General features: G+C 39.2%; 1 protein-coding gene across 1 annotated transcript; it reads right to left on the bottom strand.

Annotated features, from left to right (window-relative positions):
- Positions 1-8080: 8080 nt before the first annotated feature.
- On the bottom strand, positions 8081-10425 carry LOC128242079 (apolipoprotein D-like). Its single transcript, XM_052959115.1, has 4 exons — positions 9992-10425; positions 8879-9009; positions 8561-8643; positions 8081-8425 (listed from the first exon to the last, which is right to left on the bottom strand). The coding sequence occupies exons 1-4, from the start codon at positions 10103-10105 to the stop codon at positions 8187-8189; spliced, it is 567 nt and encodes a 188-aa protein (XP_052815075.1). The 5' UTR covers positions 10106-10425; the 3' UTR covers positions 8081-8186.
- Positions 10426-11155: the final 730 nt, after the last annotated feature.

Here is an 11155-nt window from a genome sequence, read left to right as displayed (position 1 = left end):
TGCAACTCTCACTGCATGAGCATTGGAATCCGCAATAAAAAATGTATTGGTCTGGTGACCGTTCTCAGATTATTAGAAGTGTAAATCAGTATTCGGGGTATTTGTTGTGCTTAAACTGTTTTTCTGTTCCGGGGACTGTCCGCCTTGCTTTAAAATGCAGCTCTGCCTGCATGAGCAATGAAATCCGCAATTAAAAAAAATGGGTGTCGGGTGATCATTCTCAGCGTTTTAAGGGTGTAAATCAGTATTCGGGGTCATTGTTGCGCGTAAACTGTTCCGGGGATTATCCACCTTACTTTAGAATGAAACTCGGGCTTCATGAGCAATGTAATCCGCAATAAACAAATGTATTGGTCTGTTGACCGTCCTCAGCGTATTAGGGGTGTAAATCAGTATTCGGGGTCATTGTTGTGCGTAAACTGTTCCGGGAACTGTATGTCCGCCTTTCTTAAGAATGCAACTCTGGCTAAATGAGCAATGTAATCCTCTTAAAATAAAATTGGGGGTCGGGTGACCATCCTCTGTTCCGGGGACACTGCGCCTTGCTTTAGATTGCAATTATGGCTGCATGAGCAATGCAATCGGCAATAAAAAAGGGGATCGGTTGACCATCCTCAGCGTAATAGGGGTGTAAATTAGTATTCGGGGTCATTGTTGTGTGTAAACAGTTCCCGGGACTTTCCGCCTTGTAATCCGCAATAAACAAATATATTGGTCGGGTGACCATCCTCAGCGTTTTAGGGGTGTAAATCAGTATTTGTGGGCATTGTTGTGCCTTAACTGTTCCGGGGACTGTCCGCCTTGCTTTAGAATACAACTCATGCTACGTGATCAATGTAATCCGCAATAAAAAAACAATTGGAGATCGGGTGACCATCCTCAGCGTATCAGGTGTGTAAATCAGTATTCGGGGTCATTGTTGTGCGTTAACTGTTCCGGGGACACTGCGCCTTGCTTTAGAATGCAATTATGGCTGCATGAGCAATGCAATCGGCAATAAAAAAGGGGATCGGTTGACCATCCTCAGCGTAATAGGGGTGTAAATTAGTATTCGGGGTCATTGTTGTGTGTAAACAGTTCCCGGGACTTTCCGCCTTGTAATCCGCAATAAACAAATATATTGGTCGGGTGACCATCCTCAGCGTTTTAGGGGTGTAAATCAGTATTTGTGGGCATTGTTGTGCCTTAACTATTCCGGGGACTGTCCGCCTTGCTTTAGAATACAACTCTTGCTGTATGAGCAATGTTATCCGCAATAAAAGAAATTGGGGTCGGTTGACCATCCTCAGGGTATTAGGGGTGTAAATCAGATTAACACCCCTAATACGCAGAGGATGGTCACCCGACCCCCAATTTTTTATTGCGGATAACATTGCTCATGCAGCCAGAGTTGCATTCTAAAGCAATGCGGACAGTCCCCGGAACAGTTTAAGCATAACAATGACACCGAACACTGATTTACACCACAAATACACTGAGTACGGTCACGCCAGAGTTGCATTCTAAAGCCAGGCGGACAGTCCCCGCAACAGTTTACGCACAACAATGACCCCAAATACTGATTTACACCCCTAATGCGCTGAGGATAGTCATCCGATCCCCAATATTTTTTTATCGCGGATTACATTGCTCATGCAGCCAGAGTTGCATTCTAAAGCAAGGCAAACAGTCCCCAGAACAGTTTACGCACAACAATGACCCCGAATACTGATTTACACCCCTGATAAGATGAGGATGGTCACCCGACCCCCATTTGTTATTGCGGACTTCATTGCTCATGATGCCAGAGTTGCATTCTAAAGCAAGGAAGACAGTCCTCGGAACGGTTGACGCACAACAATGACCCCAAACACTGATTTACACCCCTAATACGCTGAATATGGTCACCCGAACCCGATTTTTTTTTACTTCTAGCGGATAATATCGATCATGCAGCCAGAGTTGTATTCTAAAGCAAGGCGGACAGTCCCCGGAACAGTTGACGCACATCAATGAACCCGAATATTGAAGTACACCACTAATACGCTGAGGATGGTCAACCGACACCCAATTGTTGTTTTATTGTAAATTACATAGCTCATGCAGCCAGAGTTGCATTCTCAAGCAAGGCGGACAGTCCCCGGAACAGTTTACGCACAACAATGACAACGAATACTGATTTACACCCCTAATACGCTGAGGATGGTCACCCAACCCGAAATTTTTAATTGCGGACTACATTGCTCATGCAGCCAGATTTGCATTCTAAAGCAAGCGGACAGTCCCCGGAACAGTTTACGCACAACAATGACACCGAACACTGATTAACACCCCTAATACGCTTAGGATGATCAACCGCTCCACATTTTTTATTTTTGCGGATTACATCGATCATCCAGCTAGAGTTGCATTCTAAAGCAAGGCGGACAGTCCCCGGAACAATTTACGTACAACAATGACCTCGAATACTGATTAACACCCCTAATACGCTGAGGATGGTCACCCGAACATCAATTTGTTTATTGCGGATTACATTGCTCATGCAGCCAGAGTTGCATTCGAAAGCATGGCGGACAGTCCCCGGAACAGTTGACGCACATCAATGACCCCGACTACTCATTTACACCCGCAATACGCTGAGGATTGGCACCCGACACCCAATTGTTGTTTCATTGCGGATAACATTGCTTATGCAGCCAGAGTTGTAATCTAAAGCAAGGCGGACAGTCCCCGGAACAGTATACGCACAACAATGACCTTGAATAATGATTTACACCCCTTATACGCTAAGGATGGTCACCCGACTCCCATTTTTTTATTGAGGATTACAATGCTCATGCAGCAAGTGTAGCATTCTAAAGCAAGGCGGACAGTCCCCGGAACGGTTTACACACAACAATGCCCCCTTATACTGATTATACCCCTAATACGCTGAGGAGGGTCACCCGTCCCCCAATTTTGTTTTTATTGCGGAATACATTGCTCATGCAGCCAGTGTTGCATTCTAAAGCAAGGCGAACAGTTTCCGGAACAGATTACGCACAACAATGACCCCGAATACTGATTTACACCCCTAATACGCTGAGGATGGTCACCCGACCGCCCTTTTTTAATTTCGGACTACATTGCTTAAGCAGCGCGAGTTACATTCTAAAGCAACCGGAACAGTCCCCTAAATAGTTTAAGCACAGCAATGACCCCGAATAACGAATTACACCCATATTACGTTAAGGATGGTTACCCGCCCTCAAATTTTGTATTCCGAATTATATTGCTCATGCAGCCAGAGTTGCATTCTTAAGCAACGCGGACAGTCCCAATAACAGTTTACGCACAGCCATGACCCAGAATTCCGAATTACACCCTTAATACGCTGAGGATAGTCATCCGACCCCTATTTTTTATAATTCTGGATTACACTGCTCATGCAGCCAGAGTTGCATTCTAAAGCAACGCGGACATTCTTCTAAATAGTTTACGCACAGCAATGGCCCCCGAATACTGAATAACACCTTATTCGCTAAGAATGGTCACCCTTTCCCCATTTTTTCGGATTAAATTACTCAAGCAGCAACAGTGGCATTCTAAAGCAACGCGAACATACCCCTGAACGGATTACGCACAGCAATGACCCCCAATACTGAATAACACCCCTATTACGCTGAGGATGGACACCCGATTCCCATTTTTTTAATTCAGGAAAACATTACTAATGCAAACAGAGTTGCATTCGTAAGCAACGCGGACAGTCCCCTGAACAGTTTACATACAGCAATGACACCGAATACTGAATTACACCCCTAATACGCTGAGGATGGTCACCCAATTCCCATTTTTTAAAATTCCGGATTTCATTGCTCATGAAGCTCGAGTTGCATTCTGAAGCAACGCGGACAGTTCTCTAAACAGTGTATGCACTGCAATGACCCCGAATACTGAATTACACCCCAAATACACTGAGGATGGTCATCGGGGACTCATTCTTTTCAATTCCGGATTATATTGCCCATGTAGCCAGAGTTGCATTGTAAAGCAACGCGGACCGTCCCGCACATCAATGACCCCGAAAACTGAATTACAACCAAAAGATTCTGAGGATGGTCACCCAATCCCCATTTTTTATTCCGGATTATATTGCTCATGCAGTCAGAGTTGCATTCTAAAACAACGCGGACACACCCCTGAACAGATTATGCAGAGCACTGACCACGAATGCTGAATTACAATGCTAATACACTGCGGATGTTCAACCGAACCACATTTTATAATTCCGGATTACATTGCTCATGCAGCCAAAGCTGCACTCTAAAACAACGCGAACATTCCCCTGAACAGTTTACGCACAGCAATGACCACGACTACTAAATTATACCCTTAATACGCTGAGGATGGTCATTCGACCCCAAATTTTGTATTCTCGATTATATTCCTCATGAAGCAAGAGTTGCATTCTAAAGCAACGCAAACAGTACCTTTAACAGGTTTGGCACTTTAATGACCCCGAATACTGAATTACAGGCATAATACGCTGAGGATGGTCACCCGACAACCATTTGTTAAATTCCGGATTACATTGCTCATGCAGCCAGTGTTTTATTCTAAAGCAACGCGGACACTTCCCTGAACAGTTTTCGCATAGCAATGTACACTTATACAATTTACATCCCTAATGCGCTATGGAAGGTCACCCAATCCCCGTTTTCTTATTCCGGATTAGATTGCGCACGCAGCAAGAGTTGCATTCTAAAGCATTGCGGACAGACCCCTGAACAGTGATGCACAGCAATGGTCCTGAATTCTGAATTACACCTCTAATACACTGAGGATAGTCACCCGACTATCATTTTTTTCGATTCCTGATTACATTGCCCATGCAACCAGAGTTGCATTGTAAAGCAACGCGGACAGTTCCCTGAACAGTTTACGCACATCTTTGACCACGAATAATGAATTACACACCTAATACACTGAGGATTCTCACCCGACCCTTATTTTTTCAAATTCAAGATAACATTGTTTATACAGCCAACGTTGCATTGTAAAGCAACCCGGACAGTTCCCTGAACAGGTAACCTAAAGCAATGACCCCGAATACTGAATTACACCCATAATAGGCTGAGGATGGTGACCCGACCCCCCAATTTATTTAGCGGAAACAAAAGTAACAGTGAAGGCGTCGCAATATTGTTCAATGTAAAACATAAACTGGAAATATTAAACAAAACTGAATTAATAGAAGGAAGAATCCTAATTGTTGACATCATCTTGAACGATTCTGAGTTAGCATTAGTCAACGTATACGGTCCCAATAAGGATGACCCAAAGTTATTCATAACATTTCAATACAGTCCTAAATGAAACTATTGATGAGAAAAATGGAAATACAGGTAAACATAAGAAAAATAGAGAAATCATTACTAACTTTAAAAGCTCAGCAAATTTAATTGACGCCTGGCGCCTAAAGCATCCAAACAAAAAACAATATACCTGGCACTCAAACAGTAAACCGCATATACATTGCAGACTTGACTACTTTTTAATTTCCGAAAACATTGGTCAACTTACTAACGAAAGCCGACATAAAAATCAAGCTACAGGACCGATCACTCACTTGTTCTGATAGGTTTGAATACAATAAAGGTAAATTAAGGTCCTGGATATTTCAAACTAAATAATTCAATTTTAAAAGACGAAAGTTATAAAGAAAATATAAATAGATGTATTGAAGAAGCTGTCAATTTTAATAAAGAATGCAATCCAAATGTACTATGGAAATTAATCAAAGGCTCAATTAGAAATGAAACAATCAAATATAGTACTTATCTAAAAAAAAGCAAAGCTTCAAAGCGATATAGAAAATCTAGAAACAAAATTTAATACAAACGACACAGATGAATTCGACTCAATAACAGAACAAATTATAGCTAAAAAACAAATATAAGACGAATATTTACTTGCCCAAATCAACGAAAGCAATTCATGTAGAAAACAATGAAAAAAAATACAAAATACTACAAATCTAGAGAAGAAACACGCAGAAGGAAAATCTATATATAAACTTACAGTTAGAAATGAAATCATAACTGGAACAGAAAATATACTTCGCGAAGAAATGAACTTCTTCCAAAGACTATACGCAGAGAATGGGAATATTAATACTGAACATATAAAAACCTTTTTAGAAAATCCAAATAGAAAATTAACTGAAGGCGAAAAAGAGGCTAGCGAAGGTTTTTTACATTCCATGAATGCGAAACTGGTCTTAAATATATGCAATGCAACAAAAGCCCTGGATCTGACGGAATAACAGCAGACTCCTATAAAATATTCTGGAATAGTATAAAAAAAATATTTTATAAACTCGCTAAATTATTATTTTACTAATGGACATTTCACAGCGCTTCAAAAACAGGGTAAAATAACACTCATACCAAAACCAAATAAAAACTTAAAGAAGAATTATCAAATTAGAGACCGATTTCATTATTGAACGTAGACTATAAAATTGCAAGGAAAGCTATAGATAATCGAATAAAAAAGTGTTACCCTTAATAATAAACCATGTTCAATCTGGGTTTGTCAAAGGTCGATATATTGGAGAAAACGTTAGATTGATTTTTGATGTCATTGAATATCTAGAAGATAAAAATAAAACTGGGCTCTTGTTCTTTGCTGACTTTGCGAAGGCTTTTGACAGCCTACACATGCTTCTTGTTTTGTTATCATAATATGTATTGATTGCGAAGATATATATATGTTTAGTTCGTCTCATAAAGGTTGTATCTTCTGACAGTCACAGAATACGTGTTCTATTGTTTATGTTTCCATGCTACAGAAGTCACATAGAGGTGTTGATTTTATTTTACATTTATAAAGATATTTATTTGTCGGTATTATTCTTAAAAAAAATTATACTGAAAACTGCGCAGACACGTGTCTCTTGTAGTAATATATGTTTGCCTGTAAATTGACTTCCATTTTTTGTCGTCATCTAATTACCGGATTATATTCCTCATAAAACATGAGTTGCATTCGAAAGTAACGCGGACAGTCCCCTGAACAGTTTACGCACTGCAATGACCCCGAATAATGAATTACACCCCGCATTATACGCTGAGGATGGTCACCCGACCCCAAATGTTGTATTCCGGATTATATTGCTCATGCAGCCAAAGCTGCATTCTTAAGCAACGCGCATATTCCTCTGAACAGTTAACGCACAGCAATGACACCGAATACTAAATTACACCTTTAATACGAGGATGGTCACCCGATCCTCATTTTTTTATTCCAGATTTCATTGCTCATGCAGTAAGAGTTGCTTTCTAAAACAACGCGGACAGACCCCTAAACAGATTACTCACAGCACTGACACCGACTATTGTTTTAAACCCCTTATACACTGAGGATGGTCACCTTACCCTCATATTTATAATTCAAGATAACATGCAGCCAGCGTTGCATTGTAGATCTACGCTGATATTCCCCTGAACAGTTTACGCACAGCAATGGCCCCGAATACTGAATTACACCCCTAATACGTTTAGTATGGTCGCTAAACCCCACCAATTTTTACCCGGATTAAATTGCTCATATAGCCAGAGTTGTATTCTAAATCAACGCGGAAAGTCCCCTTAAACGTTTAATCAAAGCTATGACCCGGATTATTGAATTACACCCCTAGTACGCTCAGTATGGTCGCTCGACCTCCCAATTTTGTATTTCGGATTATCTTGCTCATTCTAAAGCAACGCGGACAGTCCCTTTAACAGTTAACGCACAGCAATGATCACGAATACTGAATTACTCCCATAATAAACTGAGGATGGTCACCGGCCCCCCTTTTTTGAATTCCGAATTACACTGCTCATGCAGCCAGATTTGCATTCTAAAGCAACGCGGACGGTCACCTGAACACTTTACGCACAGCAATGACCCCGAATACTGAATTACACGCCTAATAGGCCGAGGATGGCCACCCGACCCCAAATTTTGTATTCCGGATTATTTTGCTAATGCAGCCAGTGTTGTATCATAAAGCAACGCAGACAGTCCCTTTAACAGTTTTACGCATACATATCGGAAAACATGGTGTAACATGAATGAAATGTAATATATAATGAAACTTTATAAATAAAAAAACGTTTACTTGTTGTACACGTTTAAAAATAGTCTGGTAATATAAAACAAACATTATCAAAAGTCATTCAATTTATGCTCCAGTAACAGCTAGACTGGTCATCGTCTATAAAGTGTTTGGTGTCCACCTTGAACGATTCCAACTTCTGATAAAGGCGTTTGCGAACGCTGTGGTCGAGCAACGGTTTTCGAGCGAGAATCCATGAATACTCAAGGTGACTAACGTCAGAGATGTTGATGCACGAGAAAATCAGTGAGTATGTGGCATAGTCCGTGTCGAGGATCCAGTAGTCCGAGTACGGCGCACCTGCACCAAAAGTTGAGAAATATGTTTTCAGCTGCTCTAGAAAAACGGGTTTTAATGACATTGGATAATAGTTGTGTAAGAAACACTAGTATTTTCGATCAGTTCATTCGCAGATAAGTTTTAAGACAATCTGACCTTGGCTGAACTGGACCTTGATCGTAGATTTCTCAGTCTTGTCTGGTATATAGGCATCATCCGTAGTATTAATTTCATGGTATCTGAAATCAAGAGTATCTTAGGACCTTTTATACGTCGATACAGTTCATTTCCAACTCATATAAAGCATCAAAACAATAGTAAATTAAACAAAATTTAAACAAAGGTAATCTTTTCTGAGTATTACGTGCATTTTTGGAACTTCGCATAGCATTTTAATGCAATTGCCTTCTATGTCCAGTTATACACGCTATTGACCTGAGTCGGGCCTAAATGTTTACTATTGCTAAAACTTACTCTTTGTCAAAGCCTTCGTTGAATATCTCAATATGGCCATTGAGTTTGGGACTATATGTGACTGTGTTACATTTTTGTCCATTCTCGAAACTCGTGTAGAATTTCGTGATCTCATACCATGTACCGTAGTACTGGAACAAGGACATAGAACATAAAAATAAAATATCATAAACAAGAAACATGGAAGAACAGCACAAAACTCCTTAAACAGCACAGTGCATACATAATATATATAAAAAAACAGGTATGTTTATCAAGGATATCGCCTTGAAACGGTCAGTAAAATGTAAATTTACTGGGGGTTTTAAACCAGTTTAAGTGCACAAAACCTCACGCTTATTTCAACAATCCTAAATAAAGAAAAAAACTCAAACAGTAAATCTTATCAAAGCATGCATTAACTTGAGGAAACTTAACAATAAAACAAATAATAATAATTTTATAGACTAGAATTTTCAATACCAGCTATTATTAGGCCAATAATACACCATTGTACATGATTAAAATAAGATTTTGTCGCTGTCTCAGCTGAGTTTAGCCGTTTAAAAATAACGCATACTAGTTTCCTAGTTTATAGTGTGTATATTTAGCATGGAATGCCATGTGATTAGTACAGATACATATACAGACATTTTTTAAATCAACTGGTACTGTCCTGGTAGACAAACCCTGTATATTTCCGAAAGGAAACACAAACGAAACTTTCGAAAGATACATGAGACGTACGCGGTGTGATACATCAGTGATTAAGATTCAATGCGATAATTTTCTTTTTCCTTGAAATGGTATCATCTGGTGTCTAGTCCCTTTTAATGACAGAATTTCAGTATGTATGACATCTAAACTTTGAACTCATATATTTTGTATTTGTCATTCCACTTAACGAGAACCGGATACCGTTAAATTACGTGTATTATATCCCAAATCGATTAAATCTTGTATCCAAAATCATCCGCTGGGTAATCTTAATAAAATGTAAAATTGAATGCTTGCGCTACAGTTCTGCATATTTCGCAAAACAATGCATGTCTTTAATAATATACAGAACACTGTAAATCTATATGATAAACTTTCCTGTTCGTCTAACGTCATAAAATGGTGCATCATTATTACCTTGTCTAGATCAAAGTCTTCCTGACCTTCAACCTTTGGACATGTTCCTGCCAAAGGAACCTGGCTCGATACACTTCTAAGAGAAAAGCTTAACACTAGTAGAACAAAGATCATATTTTTGAATGATATTTATATCCTGGCTTTTCGGAATAACTATGATTAATTACTGATAACAAGTCTAAATTATTCTATCTTTCGTAGTGTTGAATATACTGTAAGATAAGGAATGGTATGTATAAAGTTTAGCCACGTTTATGTTCCAATTTCTCAATTGTTTCAAATCTTGAAAACGGTTTTTCCATTTAAAGGAAGTATTCTTATTTTGGTTGGTTGGTTGAATAAGTCCCGTAAGCTTCATTTCTGTTGAAATCAAATTAAAATAATTATATCAATTATCTGAAATGTTGGATATAATAGATGAAAATAGTTGCAAATAAAATGGGGAAAAAGGAACTAGTCGGCAGTTTCGAACATGGTTACTCTGGGTCTTTAGATACCGACCAGAACAATTACTCCACTGGGTACATATATTGCACTGGGTACATATACATGTACTTCAACGGTTAATGCATAGCATACCAAACAATCTTCATTACTTGCGATAAAGTTTGTCAAGTAGAAAATGTATCTATTTATTTACGATTATTACCTTATTATCTATTGTGGTGGTGGTGGTGGTGGTGGCGGTGATTAAGGCCGATTCGATTTTTTCCATATATGGTAATGCTTAGTGATCCCACATAATCAAGCGGTTAGAATAAAGGTCGCTTGCACACGTACATTCGTCATTGTGGTTATACCGAGCAGTACATAAAATAACAACCTGGTTGCCCTCCCTCACTCCAAATATATACGCTCCAACGTTATATTTTTCAGATAGAGGATTTCTGATAGACTGACCATGTTGTACAGCATGAACGAACATTTGTAACAGTGGCTTGTTCAATGTGCATTTTTTACATCATATTATGTATAATTGCAAAGACACAGTTTGCCAGTACAGTCACGCGGTCATTTTTCTCACAATAATGAAACCATTGTGGTGTGGTAGTACTTGTATGTTCGGTGAATAAATAAATATACGTACCTGGTATAGACCACTCCTATACAGTCGTTGTTTTTTCTTTATAAGGTTATTCAATAAGTTTGGCTAAAGATATTGTA

Source organism: Mya arenaria, chromosome 8 (genome assembly GCF_026914265.1).
Source record: "Mya arenaria isolate MELC-2E11 chromosome 8, ASM2691426v1".
Classification (NCBI taxonomy): domain Eukaryota; kingdom Metazoa; phylum Mollusca; class Bivalvia; order Myida; family Myidae; genus Mya; species Mya arenaria.
The sequence above is the reverse complement of the archived record's forward strand: the minus strand, read 5'-3'. Positions and strand labels throughout refer to the sequence as shown.

Bases quoted from the DNA above. Each gene is read 5' to 3' on its own strand.
- LOC128242079 (XM_052959115.1), bottom strand. From the start codon at position 10,105: ATGATCTTTGTTCTACTAGTGTTAAGCTTTTCTCTTAGAAGTGTATCG. The intron at 8,644-8,878 runs GTAAGTTTTAGC...TCTTGATTTCAG, and splicing joins AACGAAGGCTTTGACAAAGA to ATACCATGAAATTAATACTA. The intron at 8,426-8,560 runs GTCAGATTGTCT...CTTTTGGTGCAG, and splicing joins CAAGGTCCAGTTCAGCCAAG to GTGCGCCGTACTCGGACTAC.